This window comes from Hemitrygon akajei, chromosome 10 (assembly GCF_048418815.1).
Source record: "Hemitrygon akajei chromosome 10, sHemAka1.3, whole genome shotgun sequence".
Classification (NCBI taxonomy): Eukaryota; Metazoa; Chordata; class Chondrichthyes; order Myliobatiformes; family Dasyatidae; genus Hemitrygon; species Hemitrygon akajei.
The window spans coordinates 37,970,359-37,991,651 of NC_133133.1; the positions used below are offsets into that span (position 1 = coordinate 37,970,359).

The following is a 21,293-nucleotide window of genomic DNA, read 5'->3' on the forward strand; positions in this document are numbered from 1 at the left end:
GTGAAAATGCCATTTGCCTCCCTGCTGCACCTGCCTTCTAACTTTCTGTGATTTGTACTTACATTCCTCTGCTACACTCAGCTACAACTTTTTTCCATTTAGATAATAGTCTGCCTTTACACTGTTCCTGTCAAAGTAAATAACTTCACACATTTCCATATGAAATTCCATTCCAATTCCAAGTTTTCACCCACTCACTCCAGCTGTCCATATACAGTTGGAGAATCAAAGTATCCTCATTGCCACATGATCACCCAACTATTTTCATGACATTGGCAAACTTGAATATCTTACATTCTGCAACCTCTTCCAGTGAAAAAATATAATTGAAAAATAATTGAGTGCTAAGAACTAATCCTTGGGGCATACCATCAATTACATCCCTTCAGCCTGAAAAAGACCTATTTATTCTGAGTCTTTGCCTTCTACACTATTATCAGTCTTTATTAGCATTAGCATTATTACTATTATTAGCATTATTAATGCTAACTCACTTCCCCAAATACCATGAGCTCTTGTGTATTGCCCTTAATGAGCACCGTGTTGGAAAGTGAATATTGTCATCACATAAGGACAGGCTTTATTCAGTTATATAACCAACCTCCCCAACATCAGACCACCCTCCCCCAACCAAGTACAATGTCATTCCTCCCCCACAAACCAGCACAATTCTGCCTTCCAAACCCATCAACAAGATCTAGATTTTTAAATGTGATAGAATTAATAGGGAATATAAATTGCTAAATACTCGTGGCTTGGAGATGTCATGTGAGATCTGGCTCACATTCTACTTCTGATACAAGTAGTAACCTGGATTTTGTAGGGAATTATAGGCAACTTAATGAATTGCTGCCAGCATTTCCTTGCTGAAATGCTGGCAAATTTATCATCTCTAACAATGTGAGCATAGACATGCAAGTCGCAAAGCTCTTGATGACTTTGCATTAGGGAGCTGAGCAGCAGAGCATGAAGTTACAGTAATTCCCCAATGCTTGCAAGTAGGGATTTACTAGAAAAAATATCTGCAATATGTACATCTACTGAACGAATAGTTTGCTATTCGTTTCAGAAGCAGGGAAGAGACCAAAACAAGTTAATTTATAGAATTTTGTATTATTTTATTTTATTGAAATTATTTTCATTTGCCTTCCTAACCTCTTGCTGCACCTGCCTTCTAACTTTCTGTGTCTAGGAATACCTAGATCCTTCTGTACTTCACTGATCTACAACCCTTTTTTTTTCCATTTAGATAATAGTCTGCCTTTACACATGTAAATAACTTCACACTTTTCAACATTAAATTCCATTCCAAATTCTGTTCTTATTCCTCTTTATTTTAAAGTACTTTGCTTGTTTTAATTCTTTTGTAATTTTTAGACTTGTGAGACGTGTGGCTGTGAAAAAAATCTCAGGTTCCTGGCCTCATGCGTGGTGGTTGTAGGAGTTGACTCTGAGCCTGCAGAAAGCGGTTCTGGCAACTCCAGACTCCTTTCTTCTCCTTTTCTCAGCTTTTCTCTCTGGATCTACTTCAATCTTTGCTTCTCTCCTGCTCCTGGCTTTTTTCTCTCTCTTTATTTCACTCGATCGCTTTCTGGGTCACGCGCCCTTTCCTTATCCTTGTTTCTCTCACAATCCGTATCATGGTCCTGATCCTGCTCGTGCTCTCCTTGTTGCCCTTTTTCTTTCTAATGTTCCTTCTCTCTTTCATGCATTTCTCTTTCTCACTTGCATTCTTTCTCTCTATCACTTCACTCCTTTACAACTTTTCAGCTTTCTTTTTCTTGCCCTTCCATTATCTTCTTCTAATTTCCTGTGAGTGTCTCTGAATTTGTTAATTTCTTGAAAAATCATGTCTCATTTATCCTCTTCCATTTCCATAGCGCTTATCCCTTCCTCCCCTTTCTTTTCCTTTATCTTCTTTCTAGGATGTGTATCATGAACTTGGGAAGGTGCATTTAGTTCATAGAAGTATTCTCTTAATAATCCTTCTGCTGTTCCCTTTACAATCTGATCTCTCCCCTTGCTTTCCACAATATTATCTGATGAATCCTTTTTTTTAATATCTCCATTGACTCCTTTCTTTTTGACCTTCCATTCATCCAGCTGGGCTTTGGTTTTTGCAAGCAGATTTTTGTCTCCTGCTTGAAGTTCATGCAATAACCTTAATGTATGCAGAGTAGATTCTGGTTCTTTATACTCACAAAAGCTGGATGCTTACAACTTTCCTGAAGCTCTTGAACTCTCTTCCAGCTTACAACCAGTTATTTCACAAGTAACTGCCTGATTAATATATCAGAAGTTTTCTCAGATACATTGCCTACAAAAACTGTTGTAGCTGGACCATTGCTTTCCTCACTTCCATAATCCCTCTGAGCAGCATGTTCCTTCCTTGTTCCAATATGCTTTCCATCCAGAGGCACAGAGGTTGACACCAACACCTGTTTGGCTTCTGTTGGGCAACCATTCATGGAGTACAGAATGGCGACAATTGTAGTACCATCCAGTACCTTTCTTAATTCACTTTCAGTTGGTTCTAATACAGGGGGTGTGGCATGCAAATTGTGGATGGATCACCAATCAAGTTGTAGTTGTCACATCCCCACAATGCTGTCCCTTATGTTTTTACCACATACAAGCCCAATGCAGCTTGTTGGTTGTTGTATTTCACTGTTATGAATATCATCCCCACAGGAGTTATCTTTTTTACAGTATAAGTTCTTAGTTGGATATCTGCAGGCTTCAGTTCAGTATCTTTGAAATGCCATTCAGACTCATTTTGTGGAATGACTGAAACAGCAAATTTTAATTAATTTGCCATTCACTTCTATTATAAGCCATATGCTTGTCTATTGTTAGTTTTCATCATGAAAACCTCAAGGCTACCCAGTCCTGTGTTACTCTCATCATGCAAATTTGTGCTCTTTTTGAAACTGCAATTTGACTTTTTATCTTTTTCTCTTTCCTGTGCAGTCCATTTAAGTTTGTCTGCCTGACATGCTCTTTGTATGTGCCCTACTTTGTTGGATTTTCTCCAAATTTCCCCTTTAAACCTGCATGGTTCTGATATATGTGACCTCCTGCCACAACAATAACACAATTTGTTCAGCCAGGCTGGTTTCTGCAATTTTGTTCACACTCTCTTTCTCTCCTGACTGCAACCCCATTGTGTCTCTGTCTGCTGTTTCCATTGATACAGCTGTTTCAATTGGTCTTTTAAATATAAGTTGTGCTTCAGTTAGGAGTCATTTTTGAAAGCTTTCTTGTGAGATTCCACAAACTAAATGATCTGTCAATGCATCATTAAGCTCATTAGCTAACTGACAATGCTCAGACAATCTCTTCAATTCAGCCATGTACGCTGAAAAGGACTCCCCTTCTGTTTGATTTTGCTTATGAAACCTAAAGCATCCTACAAAAAACAATATTCTGCTATTGTGTTACAGTGTTCCTTGAAGTTAAGATTACATCAAATGTATCCTGAGCATCATTCAGAAAGGTATAAGTACCACATCCAACCCCAAATAGAAATCCTGTGAGTACAGCATAATCAGACATGTCACCTCTTGGATAAGACACCAAAATGCTCTCTCAAGTGAACATTAGAAGATGAAATAGATAAATTGAAGCAGGACAGTGAATCAGTTCTAGGATCTTTGTTGTATTTATTATTTAAAGAAGTACATTACATTTAAAGATGTACATTGCACAGTAATGAGAGGAACTCTATATTTCAAGTAACATGATCATATAAAGCTAACAATGAAATTACAGTTGGCAGAATTATATGGAAGAAGGGTTTTTGTCCATCCAAAACACTTACATTAATGTCAAATATTTGATGGATATACATAAAATGATATTATTTAGTGCTGGCAGCAAGCCTGCACACTTTAAATAAAGATCAGTCAAATCACTTTAGACAGTCATTAACCGAGGGTACTTCTATAAATCTTGTCTTTCCAACTGCATGTGGCAGTTCAGGTCCAATATTTGGTCAAGCTCATTTTTCATCAACACTTGTTTTCTGCAAGAATCTCACAGTAGATGTAGCATTGTGGAGACCGAGGAAAAAATAGTCAGAATTTCCTCTCTATAAATAGCAATCTGATCTCAAGACTTATTCTTCATTTCAGAGAAAATATTGGTATTTTTGATACAAACCTATTTTGCCTACAAAGCATATTAGCTATTTTCCATTCTCCTCTTCTCAGGGTCCTGCTAATTTAATGTCCAGGAGTTCATGTTTTAATATGTCACATGACTGATGAGGTTAACGAATAGCTACCTATTGTCATGCTTCTCATGAATGGAGCCTTCATGAGAAATCTTCTATTGCGATACAATACTCTGAAGTCAAGATCATGGCAAATGTATTCTGAGCATCATTCAGAAGGTTATAAGTACCACATCCACCCCCAGATAGAAATCCAGTGAGTGAAGCATAAACAGAATGTCATCCCTTGGATATGGCACCAAAATGTTCTCTCACGTGAGTGACCAGAGAAGATGAAATAGTCAAACTGAAGAAGGGCAGTGATTCAGTCCTGGAGTCTTGGTCAAAAAATTATTTTTTAATCAACACTGTGAGCCAAAGGGCCTATTCCTGTGTTGTGTTCTATGTATCATATACAGATGATTGGTACCTGCTGTGCACTACTTGCTTACTGCCTTGCTTATCAGATCACAATGACTAGACCAGAAAACAAGAGCATTTGCACAAAGCAAACGATTTGTAAGTTGTAGGTGCCTTCTCGGCATTGTCATCAAATACACTTGTTAAAAGGACTGCTGCAATCCCTGCTGTGTTTGAACTTCAAAATGGTTTGCTGAGGTTACTATGTCAAATGTTAGAACAAACACATCATCCTGAATATGATTAGTGCTCCAGTGAAACACCAGCTCTTGATACAGCGCATGACATCAGCAAATAAGGTGTTCAATCAAGAGAGAAATCACATCTAAAAGGCAGCACCTCTGACGACATAGATCCAATTCTGCCACAGAGTATCAGTCTGGACTTTTGTCTTGAAGAATCCAGGGTGGGCCCAGCTAATAAATTGATGATTCAGAATTGAGTGGTGGTGGAGAAATTAATATGAGAGTGCTTTAGCAGTTGAGTAGTTTCCTTCTTGCTGCTCTTGATTAAGGAAATGAGTTTCAGATTAGTAGAGAGAGAACTTAATTGCCTTGAACGCTGAGGAGAGCAAATGTGATATGAAGTGGGCTCCATTCATCTGAGTATTCATTTTGCAATAACATTGCATATTTATGTTTTTGTCTTTCTCCCTCCACATACATGTGGAACACTAAAACTCTTCTAAATACCAACACCCCTGTCCAAGTTGTGTTTGGAGAACAATGTAAACATGTGTAACATCCTCATGCTTGAAGTGCAAAAGTTATTTGCTTTAAATGCGTAGCCCTTAACAGGGGAAAAGTTCTCCTCTGTTATGTGTTAAGTACATAGCACAGATTTGTTCATAGAAATAATTGGAACCAAGATCCTGAAGCAGGATTCAGCAGAAAAGTTACTTTATTTTGCATTTAGAACATCTAAGAGGATGGATTTTCACTCTTTCACCAGAAAGTTTGCATCTTTGAAAGAGTAGCGACCAGGATCTGAAATACCTAATGTATCCATCAAAAGCAACACTAATAGGACTTTTGTGAATTGTCTTCTCGACTTGGCATCTTTTCTTTTGTGTTCTGGATTGCATCTTTGCCTCCAAGAAAGAAGAGAGAAAAATGCTGAGCAATATCACAGATGTATAATGGATGCAGAAAGAAAAATCAAATGACTTGAAATTGTAGAATTCTGTATTGACTCCAGAAGCAAGCAGCATGCCCAGGTGGAAGATGAGGTGCTGTTCCACAAGCATGCATTGGGCCTCATCACAACTGTCAACAAAATGCTGGCCCAAGAATTTAAGATGACTATCTTTACAAAAACGGCTGAGGAGCTGACAGCAATTGAATAGGTAACCAGCTTCACAGGTAATAAAGATTAGAAATCAAATGGGTCTGATGAAGAGAATTTGTAAAAGGAAAGAGATTGGATCTTTTAGAAAGACACATGGATATGGATCAATCAATCTGCCTATGGCTGCCTTTAGGTGCAATTTGGAAATAACCATTTATTTTTTCAGTAACATTATATCAGGGTTAAGTAGTGTTTGACAGTTTCTCTGATGTTATTCAAAGTAATCACACAGGTTCTATTTTATTTATTTGAAAGAACTAACAGACCCTCATTCAACATGTGATAGGAAGAATGCATCTCCAACGGGTCTGGACTCTCTTGTACTGAATGGAACGATGAGCTTCAATTTCTGTGCATAACATCTCAGAGGAAGATCTGAACAAAGGTTACTTGGCTGGGAGTCAAGAGCCATGCTATATGAGCCACATAGGGCACAAAATGGTAAATGAGGTATGAATGAAAACATATTAAATGGTAGGGCAGGCTAGGGAGGCCAAGTGGCCTACTCCTTCTCCTACTTCCTGTGGTCATACTGTAAATGAAAATAGAATGTTTATTATGACACTTAGCACACTTGACAACCAATAAGAGAAGATGCAGATGTACTTTTCTAACTATATTGAGCACAAAAATACCATGAGAAGGAAGGTTCACTTAATGTAGGGATAGGGCTGATGTTTATAGCAAGGCTTCTAAACGACCAACTTTAGTATCAACTAAAATAATGCTCATGATCTGAGGAGTGGACAAGAGTGAATTAAGGTTAAAATAGATAGTAACATTATTTTAGACAGATCAGGAAAGCTCGAACTGATAGGGCTCCATGTTCAGATAGTGGATAAGGCCCAGGTGCAGGTCAATGGGATTAGGCAAATCATAGCACAGACTAGATGGGCTAAAGGACCTGGTTCTGTGCTGTAGTGTTCTATGACTCAAAGACACTGTAAGTGATTAACTATAATGTTGCAGCATAAGTATTGTATACAACATTCTGTCCATTCTCTGGTCATGATTTTTCTCTCTGCATTTCTATATTTTCAATGCTCAACTAATTAATGGTTAGGACACCAAGTCCTGTTTGCCCTTTGCAAGCCATTATGTCTCCAGTATCTCCAGTATGTCATCCAGAAGATGCCAAAGCTTCCACTTTCCCATAGCATATCTATAGCCATGTTTTTCATTCCTGTGGTAATTAAAGGTACGCAAGAAAATGAGGAAGTGAGAGCTTGGAATGGACCACTTTCATTATGCAGCCATGAGACAAAGTTGGTGACGGTTCTAACCATTTCTAGCCACTTCCAGTCTTGCTGTACTTTCCTGATTATGAAACAAGCAAGAGCAGAAACAATGCAAGAGAAAGGATGAAATGCAATAATCAAGATTCAAGATTGTTTAATGTCAATTTCTGTACACGAGTGTAAGGAGAATGAAATAATTGTTACTCCAGATCCAGTGCAGCACAAAAAAAAACACAAAAATTAAGAACATGATGATAATAATGATAAATCCAACACATTACAGGATCTTGTAATCAGATTGTGTTAACCTGCTACTTATACAAGCACAATCAAGTGGCAAACATCATTCATCAAAATCTTGCTTTAAAATACAAAATCATAAATGAAATCAATCCTTTCAATAAATACAAGCCGGATCCAATTTTAAAGTCAGACTGCCACATATTATATTTTGACCGATCAGTTATTACAGATTGGACAATCCATAGTAACTGTTCGGATATAATATTACAGGATAAGGAAGCAAGAACAACTTATTTAATAGATATAACCATTCCAAACACATGTAACTTGTGTAAAACAGTAAGTGAAGAACACCAGAAATATGCTGATTTAAAAGAGGAAATTGAAAGACTTTGGAACCTGAACAAGGTGTACATTGTTGTGATGGTAATATCTACATCTGGTGTCATCCCAAAGTCACTTCACAATTAGGGCTACACAGTAATATCTATGCAAATCTTCAGAAAGCCACAATACTAAACACCGCTAGAACAGTCCGAAAGTTCCTAACAGTTGACAAATGAGTATGCTTGGCTATGCCCATACCTCATGTTTTACCAGCTTGAGCTGAGAGAAAAAAATAATGATTTTTCCCAAGAACAATCATAGTCATAAACCATGATCGCCTACGTCATACACCACGGCACATAATGATGATGATGATAATGAATAATAAAACACACATAAATATAAATATATAAGATAGCTTATATATATAGATTGATTGTACTGTATGCCCATAAAGTGACCAAAAGACACTAAGATATAGGAGCAAAATTAGGCCATTTGGCCCATTGAGTCTGCTCCACTATATCATCATGCTGATCGAATTTTCCTCTCAGCCCCAGTCTTCTGCCATCTCCCCGTATCCCATCATGCTGTGGCCAATCAAGAATCTATCAACCTCGGCCTTAAATTTACATAAAGACTTGGCCTCCACAGCAAAGAATTCCACAGATTCACCACACTCTGGCTAAAGACACTAAGCTGTACGTAAGGTGACTGATGGGAAATAAAGTAGTGGTGGAGTTGGTGGGTGGAGGTATTCATTGGCCTTACTGGTTGGAAAGAGTAACTGGTTTTGAGTCTGGTGGTCCTGGTGTGGATGTTATGTAGCCTCCTCCCTGATGGGAGTGGGACAAATAATCCATGAACAGGGTGAGTGGGATCCTTCATGACGTAAGTGGTCCTTTTCTGGCACAGTTCTGTATTCTATGTCCTTGATGGCAGGTAGGTTGGTGCCAGTGATGCATTGGGCAGCTTTGACTACCCGTTGCAGAGCCTTTCTGTCTGCCGCAGTGCAGCTTCCATACCAAGCAGCGAAGTTACGACGGGTAAATGCATAGTTAAAGATGCAACATATACAATACACAGTTCCTCTAAAACAGAGAAAGTTTCAAGGTGCTTCACTTCTCAAATGAATAGGAATTTATAGCTGACAATATTATGCAATCTTATGACCGAGCAACCATTCACCATGGAATGTCGAGCCATTCAATAGCTCTCTCTAGTGACAACCTCCTCCCCTTGTCATTGTCCTGAGCTGAGGTATAGCTTTCATTCTGAGTAATCTCAGAATGAGATGAGCATAATAGGCTCCAATTTACAGCAATCCTTTGGGAAATAAAATTAAGGAAGGCAGCATGTAGAGATTCATTCAGCTGTCCCCTGTCCCCATTTCTCTATTGAAGGAGTGCCTGCGGGCAGGGGAATGCTTGTCACTGACAAGGATAATGGGGATATCTCTCAGGATGAAATAATAACACATCATCTATCTACTCCATAATTATGACTGAAGGAATGTCAGATAAAATACAAGTCTGTGTAGCTACCTGTAATTATAGGGTACTCTCCTGACCTGATACAGGGAAATATTGAAACACCTTTACACCATCCCTTGAGACCGTTATACTCAGCAGTCATTCTCCACTTTCTCGTTTGCACCGGGGAAATACTTCAAAAAATGGAAAGCAATTACTTTGTACTTTGACTAAGGGAATCACAAGCTTAAAGCACATTGACAAAGGAAGTAAGATCAGTCACAGCCTGAACTAAACTGCCAATTCACCACTGCTCAATTAGTGACCTAAAAAAATCTATTCTACTATTTCAATAGCTTTTGGATATGGCATTGTGTCTAATATTGGTTTATGAATAGAAATGTTTCTTCTATCTTAGTGACAGCAGCTCACAAAAAAAAATACGGGTTGAGTACACCTTATCCAAAATGCTTGGAACCAGAAGTGTTTTAGATTTTGGATTATTTTGGATTTTGGAATATTTCCATCTATGTAATGAGATAGCTTGGGGATGGGACCCAATTCTAAACATGAAATCTCTTCACATTATGTACACAGCTTATACATATATCCTGAAGGTAGTCATATATAATAATTTTAATAATTTTATGCATGAAGCAATAATATAACAATGAGCTATCAGAAAGGTAGTTACCGTTACCTCGGCCACTCAGTGGCTGTTTGTCATTAATGTCATTTCCGATTCAGAATTTATGTACTACCAGTAACTAGTCTTTGTCTTAAACTTGTTCATCAATGATATGTTCTTAACAGTAAAAACTAATACATACCATTAATATAATGAAGATATAATTTTGTACAAAAGCAGCACAGCAGCATAAGGAGAATACCTGAATCAGCTGTTGAACAACAACCTTCCAGTCTCCACCCACAATGCTGTGTTTTCATTAAATTATTGCAGTACACTGTATTTGTACTTCACTTTTTTTTAAGATTTGATGTGGGGTGTAAAAATGAAAGATTGAATTTAATTAGAGGCAAATGTAATGAAACATGTGAAAAAAGTCAGCATTTTATTTTTTAATGCAATGAGGACACTGGTCATCTGTGAAGACTGAATGCTGCTCCAGCCCATCAGTTTCTCTGCAGCTTCGTGATCAGCAGACATATTATCACTTAAAAATTTAATGTCAAGCCTTTTCTTAAATTTTGCAACCAACCTGCTGAATATTTACAATTATCTTCAATTTTCAGTGCGTCACGATAGATCTTTCTTTATTTTATGATCAGCATACCGTTCAGCGGCATATGTTTACTCCGACACTGACAAATCCATCCTTTCAATACACAATTGAGATCTTCATTTTTCACTTTATGAAGTGTTTTTCAATTTTTCATCAACTTCTGTTCATTACTTTCAGCATAGAAATTTAACAGTTTGTCCTTCTGTTTCTTCAGGTTCTAGATGAACACCATACTCTTCTGTCAACTGCTTCACATTTAGACTGCTGTCTAGTTTTAACAACAACCTGACTTTCTGTGTTATAGATAAACATTAATGCTTCCCCTTTTTCTTTTACTATTACCCACAGGTGTAACTACAGGCATTTTTGACATTTTCAACAGTTTCTCCACGGTACAGAGCAGTGAATAGGCACAAAACTCATGGTAATGCCCGTGATCAATGCACGAAGGTCTGGCTATGACGACTGCAAAAACAAATGGGTGTCATTATGGCCCCACTTGGAGCATGTTGGGTAACTACTCAGAATGATATGTGGTACACAAAGACCTGCACATCACCTGGGAACCTTCCCGGCACCTTATGGAATTTTCCATTTATGGCATCAAATAATTTGGTTTTGGGAGATCTTCGGATTTTGGATTTTTAGCTAAAGGGTAACCTGTGCTAACTTTCTGGATGGAAGTCAAAGGATCATAATTGTGTACAGTTCTGGTCACCAAATTATAGGAAAGATGTCAACAAATTAGAGAGAGTACAGAGGAGATTTACTAGAATGTTACCTGGGTTTCAGCACCTAATTACAGGGAAAGGTTGAACAAGTTAGGTCTTTATTCTTTGGAATGTAGAAGGTTGAGGGGGGACTTGATAAAGGTATTTAAAATTATGAGGAGGATAGATAGAGTTGACGTGGATAGGCTTTTTCCATTGAGAGTAGGGGAGATTTAAACAAGAGGACATGAGTTGAGAGTTAAGGGGCAAAAGTTTCGGGGTAACACGAGGGGGAACTTCTTTACTCAGAGAGTGGTAGCTGTGCAGAACGAGCTTCCAGTAGAAGTGGTAGAGGCAGGTTCGATTTTCTCATTAAAAAAAAAATTGGATAGGTATGTGGACAGGAAAGGAATGGAGGGTTATGGGCTGAGTGCAGGTAGGTGGGACTAGGCGAGAGTAAGTGTTCGGCACAGACTAGAAGGGCCGAGATGGCCCGTTTCTGTGCTGTAATTGTTATATGGTTATATGATCAAAAATCAAAAATAAGGCTTTGATGCCTTATAGCTTATAGGCATGGAAAAAGGTACAGTTGGAATATTGGGCAAAGGAATAGGCAGAGCCTTTGGAGATGGAGGGACTGCTGCCAACCACAGCGTGTACTTTCTTTACTTAGTTGTTTCTTTCTCTCGTTAAGTTGCAGATGGACTATGTGCTGCACGGTGCTCACACTTATCCACTGCTTTCACTCTACTTTCGTAGAGGTTTGCGCAGATTCAGTATGTCATCTAAAACTTTAACAGACTTCTATAAATGCACAGTGGAGAATATGGTGTGGAAGCACCAATGCTGAAGAATGGAAAAGCCTACAGAACGTGATGCAAAAAGCCCAGCCCATTATAGGAAAGCCTTCCCCACCACCGAACACATGTACAAGCAGCACTGCCACAAGAAAATAGCATCCATCATCAAGGAGCCCCATCATCCAGGCCATGCTCTCTTCTTGCTGCTACCATCTGGAAGAAGGTACACGAGCTTTAGGTAATATACGATCGAGTTCAGGAACAGTTATTACCCTTCAACTTCAGGCTCCTGAACCAGTATAGATAATTTCACCCATCTCAATGATGAACTGATTCTACCTATGGACTCACTTCCAAGCACTCTACAGCTCATGTTTTCAATATTATTTATTTGTTTATTTATTATTATGATTATTAATCTTTTGTATCTGCACAATTTGTCTTCTTTTGCACATTGCTTATTTGTCAGTCTTTCTGTGTAGTTTTGCATTGATTCTACTGCATTTCTTTGTTCTGTTGTGAATGCATGCAAGAAAATGAATCTCTGGTAATATATGATGGCATATACATACTTCAATAATAACTTTATCCTGAACTTTGAACTTTGGGCCACCCCTTAGTTCATTCCACGCTTCAGTTTGGGAAGCAGGAAGCTGAACTAACCATAGATGCAGTGAATGCAGAGATAAGTGCCTGGTCCTACAGGAACCTATTCTTGCAAATCACATTTCTCATTCTATGATGGCCCTGTCCAAGGAGAATAGTCCATACCAACAGAGCAAGTGTTACTTTTTTTTATATATAGTCAGCTGACTATTAAGTGTTATGCCCCTAATGTAAACTTTGGACTCTTAAACAAGTAAAGGGAAGTAGTTGTCATTTAAGCTGATCTGACACCTTAACTCTCTTCTCTGTCCCCAAAATCATCCACAGAAGCCTAAAGAAAACAACTAAAGATCAACTAAGTCTGAACAATGACCTCAATAGAGAATGCAGATCGGTGCCATCTTACCCAGAAACCTTACATCTTAATAATGAAAGGTAAAATGAAAATCTTGCTTGCAGTAGTGTCACAGGCTTGTAGATACAAACAATAGAGGAACTCCATGCCAACTATCAAGTACTCATTTATATTAAATATCAGCTAATCCCATTTGATCCTCTCTACATTCCTGTCAACTTTCCCTCAGGTTCTACCATTCATCTACACATTTAGGAGCAATTTAGTAACCTATCACACACACGTATCTCCATAATATAGAAGCACCAAGAACACGAAGGAAAACCATTCAGTTATGCAGAGAATGATCAAATTCCACAAAGGCAACAGCAGAGTTCAGGATTGAACCGGGATCACTTGAGTTGTAAAGCAACAGCTCTGCTTGTTGCCCTTCCATGCCACTCTGTTATGCTGAATGTTATCAGCATTTCTAGCAGCTGCTCATATTTCCTAACTGAAGGAGTCTGGTGAAAGCAACAAATGTCAAACAATTAATAGAAAGGGTTGACACCATTCCTTGCAATCCCTTGAGCCGACCTCTCATATTAGACCCCAGTAACGTCAATCTTTAATTTTGTTATTTTCGTTACCAGACTGATTTTCAATCATTTTTACTGATTACTAATACTGAGACAGGCACTAAAATATACAGGACAGAAATTCTAAATCCAAATACTATACTTCAAATTAATATGTCAGCAGGAAATGGGGACAAAATATAGTGAAATGCAAACTGAGGATAAATAGGTAAAGGGCAATGTGATTTACCAAATAACCAGATTTGAGAGATAAATCATGACCAGGATCTATGTGATAACTTCTCTATTCTTCTTTAAGGAATGCGTGGGATGTGTTACCGCTATATGGGAAATGAGAACCACAGTCTGCATCTCTGCAAATACATTTCTCTCTCAGTACTGCACTAGAGGCAGGGACAGCAGATATTTTTTTTCCTAATCCAGTCCATAGAGAAGGACTTGAACCCACAACCTTCTGATTCAAAGGCAGGAGTGCTACCCACTGAACCATGACATTGTAGGTGAGCCAAATAACATTACTCATTCAAGCCATCTTATGATGTGATGCCATATTTTCCTACACAACAATCATGACGCTGTAAAAAGTAATTTCTCTAAAACTATAAGAATCAGTGGTTTGTATTTATTGAACTTCCCTGTTTATGAAGTTTTGTTTTCTCCTGATGATATGAAAGAAAGTGATAAAATGACCAATTGCATAATGATACGTTTAAAATAAAATAATTTGGTCCGATAAATTAATTAATGTATTAAGGTTTGTTTTAACAGAGCAATTTCATGTAGAAAGTTCATCAATAATATTGATTTTGTTCAATTTATTTGTGTAGAAGATTAGGCTCACTGGTTTGCTGTAGACAGAATAACTGAGGATATAAGTGATCTATTAAGCACTCATTAAAAGTCAGCATTGGAGGACACCAACAAAAGGTTATCTTTTCTTTAAAAAGAAACGTCCCTAAATGTGAAAAGGAAAGGAGCAGAAACATTGCTCCTGGTTCTGCATTGACCCTGAGTACCACAAGTAGCTGCCTTTCTGCAGCAGCCCCCCATCCCCATCACGTCCCTTAGAAACAGGAAGTGAGTGTGCTTCTTCATCCACTCCTTATCCCTGAAAGTAACCTGCAACTGCTGGTGACGAAACAATGACCTGATATCCCTCTTCCATAAATAAAACAAGGCAAGAGTGGAGACATAATAAGCAGTGACAGCTCACCCATACAGAGAACACTCTCTTAGAGTCTGTTAACTGTTCAAAAGGCAATTCCTAGCCGATGATACATTGCCGACACAATACAAGAAGTTGTACTTTCAAATAAAAATAACACTCCCTGAATGTGAACATTTCACAACTTTTGCACTCTTGGATGTATCTATTTCTCATCAAGTGCAACATCAAATAGTGCAAATCTTTTTTTATTAAGTGATTCATCCTGTCTCCCACAGACTTACACAAATAATCCGTAGTAGCTAAATGATAGTACATGGGGGTGTATGCATAATAAGGCTTGAGTGATCCAGGTCTTAATAAATGAGGGTATTACACTGCTGTAAGTGACTCATGAGATCCTACAACACAAATATAACATTTTTAATTCACCACTTCCCAAGCAAAGTCGTGACACTGGCATTTTTGCCAGATTATATATTCCCCTTATTTTCTCCCTCTGCCTTTTCTTGGGACGTATTTGCTATGGAGCCCAACTGATCATTTCTCAGGTGTGGTATGAGCACCAATCGGTACTTCAAAAGGCAGAATCTGTTCAAAAATGTTCGCTTTTCGCTGTGTTCCCCACTGAAATCCTCAAATATTAAATGGCTGCCTAACATAAAAAAGGAGCCAAAAATAATCCAACTCCACAGAGAGAGTATTTGACTGGATCAATATTTTTTTTAAAGTGGTGACAGTGGACATCAAAATTAAAAACAGAAAACGCTGGAAACACTCAACAATTCGGGCAGCATCTGTTGGAAGTGAGAAAGTCCAATGTCTGGAAGGTGTCACACAAATCTGACATCATAATAAATTGCTGTCAGCAACATTCTGTAAAGTGCCTGACTTCCACTATGTTTCTGTGCACAACACAAGAACATTTCTATAAAAAATAAAATTTAAATGAAAAATGAAGAGGAACAATATGCATCACTGAGAATTGATTTTCATCCAAAGACTTTCTGCACAATTAAATAGTACCATATAGGAATTCCAAACACAAATCTGGTTGCTACTTTTGAAAACGTCTGTGCACTAATGTAGAGACATGATCTCAATGAAACCTGCTTCTGTGTTGGGTCTCAAGCAAATAATTGGACGCTAAATGATTTGCGGCACTTTAAGTCAACTTGTCAACTCTCCTTTGGGACTGTTCTTCCTCAGGCATGATGGTAAGCCATTCTTCGAGCATAGCACTTTTCACACCATATCCTTCATCACTCTCGGAACCCATCCAATAGTTAAAACCTATTGATATTTTAAGACCCATTAATATATTAAGACCCCAGTCTTAACATATCTGATTACAGTTAAACTCCTGTCTCCTTTTCAGCTTAACAAATCCTGGCAGATAGTTAATAGCCCAAGCCCTTTACTTAGCATCTGAGCACTTAGGCCTTCCTTTAACTTGGGCCTCTCTCCTCACAACACTACCTGCCCCCCCTCCCCCCCGTCCTCCAGACAGTAACCCTCGCCAGTTCCAGGCTTGTTGCAATGACAATGCTATTCTTCCTTTGTGAGCATAGACAATAGACGGTGGCAACAATTTATCAATGTCGGACAGCATAGTCATCATGGTATACCTCCTATCATTCACAAAATGTTCCTGAGGCAGTCTCTACAATTCAATCAATAATGGAAACGTTTTAGCTGATTATAATTTCTTCCTCCTTGGTGATTAATTAACTATAGCTAGAGTGGTTAATACATGGTATCTAAAATTTACAAAAGTGCTGTGAAAATTTTTGGTCAGTGATAAAGAATACACACAGTAATCTCTGAAACAGGAATTCAGAACACTGCTTATGATGTCTGTGTATTGTAATACCGTATATAAACTTTCACATGGCACTAGAAGTCTATTTTAAGCCATTTTCTAGTTACTCTAACCCCACCCTTAAAGCACCATTCTAGTTTTCCTTTCTCCCTTTAAGTTCTACAAAGTAATCACAAAAGGTTCACAAAGTCACCTGATTGCAGTATTCTGATGTAACATATCTCACATTCGCAGTGTTTGAGGAACTTGGGCTATTCCTACTTAATAGCTTGTTATATCGTATATTAAGGAATCACATTTTTTATAATAACGGCATTGATTTCATTCAATAAATAAAATTGATTTTCAAAACATTGGTCCAGGATTCCCCAGACAGAAATATTTCAAATTCAAGCAATCACATCACTTGATATTTATTAATTCATGATTTCATTTATGAATACTTCCTCAATGTAACAACAGAATGATTACATTCTGTTCCTTCTTTAGAAATTTTCCAGTATATTGCCATTAAAATTAGTGAATCTGTAGTCTTCAAACTGAAGTCCATTCTCTCATTCATCAATGCCCTGTTAAGTTATATTCCTTAAAGATAATTCATCCCCAAGCGGCTGAGAAAACTGTGGTGCACTACTAGTCAACTATTCTTCCTCTGAAACCACTAAGAAACTGCAATGATGATATCCACAGGATTTTCCCCCCATGAGCCATTCTCTACAAATATCAGATTTTTTTAAAAAAAGCAGAGAGTGGAACAATGGATGCCTTATATTGTGTTCAAAGTTCAAATAAACTATTATCAAAGTACATATATGTCACCACATACTATCTTGAGATTAATTTTCTTGCAGGTATTGACAGTAGAACAGAAGTAAAATTTTAAAAATGAAAAACTACACACAAAGACTGACAACCAACATGCAAAAGAGACAATCTGTGCAAATAATAGTAATAATAATAACAAATACACAAGTAAATAAGTAATATTGAGAACGAGTTGCAGAATGCTTGAAAGTGAGTCGATAGGTTGTGGAATCAGTTCAGCATTCAGGTGAGTGAAGTTATTCGTGTTGGGGTGAGAAACAAAGTGTGTGACAATTGTCGGGTAATGAACAAACACCCTGGGCCCAGAGATGAAAATACAAGCACTAGAATGCACAACATGAAAAATGCTTGAAGGCAGTCTTGAATTTAAAGCAAGCCCCAAGTCTCAGACAAGAACAAATGATAAATTTTCAGAAGAAGTGCTCCTACCTTATTCACTAGCAGCTGCTCCGCGCCATGCTTCAGAGGCCTGCCACTGTCATGACAGAAACCATAGTCTTTAATACTTGTACTGCTTTCATGGATTCTTGTCATCTCCAATCTACTTGCATCATTAGCTGAAAAAGGAAAAACACTATATATAATACAAAATGTCAAGGAGTGACCAACTACAACCTTTGTTGCCCAGCAACCTTGGTTTAACTCTGGTTAGTTCACTGGAGGTGGAAAGATAATTAACCACAATTTTGTCTGATAAAGCTTGACTAATTATCTGATGAATGGTTTCTTTTTGTGACACTATGGGCATACCATGTGAGTCACACATGCTGAGTAAGTACAAACTGCCACTCGGTGTCATTCATTTATATATCGTCACATATGTTTGTGAAGGTAGTCCAAATTCAACATCAGAAGAGCAAACACAAGAGATGCTGGAAATAAGTTCTGATGAAGGGTCTCGGCCCAAGACATCGACTGTTTACTCTTTTCCATAAATGCTGCCTGGCCTGCTGAGTTCGTCCAGCATTTTTTGTGTGTTGTTCAGAAGAGCCTTCTCATTTCCTTTACATGATACTTCAAAAACCCAATCTTCTACATGTGTTTATGTCCGTCGTAGACATGTTAAATAATCACCCATTACAAATGATTTTGAACCACTTTCCACTCCAGCTATATACCATTAGACTGAACCTTGTGACTAGCAATAGTTAGCAGAATGAGATTGCCATATCGTTGGCAAGTATGACTATAATACATACATTGGAAAGGTGCTATGTTGATCTGAAACTATTTGGACCAAGTGTCATTGGATCCAGATTGAAATATAATATCTCCATCCAAAACAAAACCTGCCTTAACTACGTTTATTCCAACTGAAGGACCTTCTTCAGTCTTCCTTAAGTCAAAAACCAGCTGAAAGTCAAAATCATATATTTCATGACAAAATCATAGTTAAAAAATGCAGTATAAAGTAGGGATTAAATTATATTTCCCCATCTCCAACTGTTCCCCCTATTGATAGAATGGACTACATTTCAAAGGATTCATGACCTGAATTTCTGTAAAAATATATATTTTAATCCTATAGCTTCAGTTTATTGTACTTTTGGTGAAACATTTGTTTTCCTCAGTTGAAATTCCCACGTACTTTACATACAAGTCGTTTGTCTTAAAATTGGATGGCACCATGTTACATTTAGTACTGATCACAGAAAATGGTCCTCAGAAAAAGTCCAGTGTGTCACAGACTTTGGTGATTTATACTCAGTGGTAAAAGCCTGAACAGGAATTTCATGATTCCCAACAGGGGCCACACTGAATTCAGTGCAGCTCTCAGCACTTCACTGCACAGCAGTCTGAAAGACACATCAGCTTCTAAAGCACATACACCTTAGCAGCCAAACAACAGCAATACATGCCAAAGCGGTAACAGAGATGTCAAAGACGGAGAGAATGCTCACCATCATTTAATGTGGTATGCAAATCCTGGTCAATGAGACAGGTGCCTGGAGGATGGTCAATCATAAAAACTGACTGGTAATCCCATGTGGAAAGGAGCATTCCCATACAATAAAGCAATATGGAGAGGGATTTAAAGTCCCACTTGATATGGCGGGGTGATCTGCACACTATTAATTGCACTTGCAGTGTCAGGATTCTGCATTTTCTGTCGACATCATCAGAAAATATAGTGATGCTTCTGTAAGATGTAACTGGAGCATAAAAGCTATGTTTGACTCAGTGCAGGTGAACCTGCAAAGTAGGATAGGAAGGATTCCTAAGCCAGGGTGTTATTGTGTGCTATGTAAATGGTATTAGTTGGAGGGTGGAGAAGGTAACTTTGCATTGAACATTTCATGGAATCCTTCAGCTATGGATACTCGGTAAGACAGCGGCCAGTAACCTTGCTCTGCCTGCAGCTCCTCTACCTCCTGCGGCTGTTCTGGCCCTGCCTCCGGACACCCAGCTCTGAGTCTTACAGTTCTGTTTTTGGCACAGTCTATCTAGCGTTCAAAGTTCAAAATACATTTAATATCAAAGTATGCACACATTATACAACTTTGAGGTTTGTCTCCTTACAGGCAGCCACAAAACAACGAAACCCAAAACAACCTTAAGAAGACCGTCAAACATCTAATGTGCAGAGAGAAAAAATATCTTGAAGAGAACATTGAGTAGGCACTATAACATCCACACTTGGTTATCGTGGTAGCAGACTGCAAAGGTGTGAGAAGCAAGAAAAGCTGAGCCGAGCCTTTTTCACGTTCCATGCGTCCCTCCAGAAAGCATAAGTCACCAAAAATATCTCATGATTCACAACAATCTGCACAAAGAAGCTGTGGAAACATCTCCTGTCAATGGAAAGGTCTATGTTGTTCCTGGGCACCAACATGCTTGAGAAACCAGTAACACTGAAAAGTCTACGTGCCCAAGTTGAAACCCGTTCCTCACTAAAATCAAGGGAAATGATACAATTTTTCTGGGTGACCCCTCAGATGCAACAAAGGGCAGGAAGTAGGGGGACGTCACAGAGACCTGCTGCAACAGCTTGGAAAAGATGTCAAACATCAATGTGAACAGGAGGCATGAGAGTGTGGCTGAAAGAATTCACTTAGAACGTCACATAGCTCAGTGAAGACAGCCTTGCCACTCCCGAGTCTGCAGTATATTTTCCAGAGGAGTCCGGGGAGATGTGGTGTGTCCAAAGACTCTGGAGGAGTAGGCTGATAGGCACACCATTGCTTTCTATCTTGAAATTCCAGGCCCACACAACTATGGCTGTAATGCTGCCATCAAAAACAGAATCTGCATGTCTCAACTGAGGCATCCCTAGAATGAATATCCCAACGGCACTTTGGTAGAGGAAACACTCTGTGTTAGTTTAGCACACCCTGTGGGCCTTGGAAGATGTTTGAGCAACCCTCAGTGATTTCTGAAGCTACCCAGCCAGGCTTCTGATGTCAGCAACGATCTCCCTTGATAAGAGCAGCAAACTAAAGTGATGTGATGATGCAAAATATAAACGACTGGAAATCTCAGCAGATCAAATGCTATATGTAGCAGCTTAGAGCCATAGAACACTGCAACATAGAAACAGGTCATTCAGTCCATCTAGTCTGTGCTGAACAATTAATCTGCCTAGTCCCATCGACCCGCACCCAAGCCATAGCTCCCCATTTTGCTCCCATCTGTGTACCTATCCAAATTTCGCTCAAATGTTGAAACTGAACCTGCATCGACCACATCCACTGGCAGCTCATTCCACATTCTCACCACTCTCTGGATGCAGAAGTTTCCCCTCCTGTTCCCCTTAAACATTTCACCTTCCACGCTTCACATGTGACTTCGAGTTCTAATGTCGCCGTACCTCAGTGGAAAAAGCCTGCTTGCATCTACCCTATCTACACCTCTCATAATTTTGCCTAACTCTATCAACAATCCCTTCAATCTTCTATGCTCCAGGGAATAAAGTCCTAACCTATTCAAC

The 21,293-nt window shown here is 38.6% G+C and overlaps 1 protein-coding gene across 1 annotated transcript in view; it reads right to left on the reverse strand.

Moving 5' to 3' along the window:
• arhgef9a (Cdc42 guanine nucleotide exchange factor (GEF) 9a) overlaps positions 1-21,293 on the reverse strand; it is a 261,197-nt gene that overhangs the window by 220,097 nt on the left and 19,807 nt on the right. Inside the window, exon 3 of the mRNA XM_073058044.1 lies at positions 17,795-17,922. Coding sequence (XP_072914145.1) covers positions 17,795-17,922 — 128 coding nt within the window. The remainder of the gene's footprint in view (positions 1-17,794; positions 17,923-21,293) is intronic.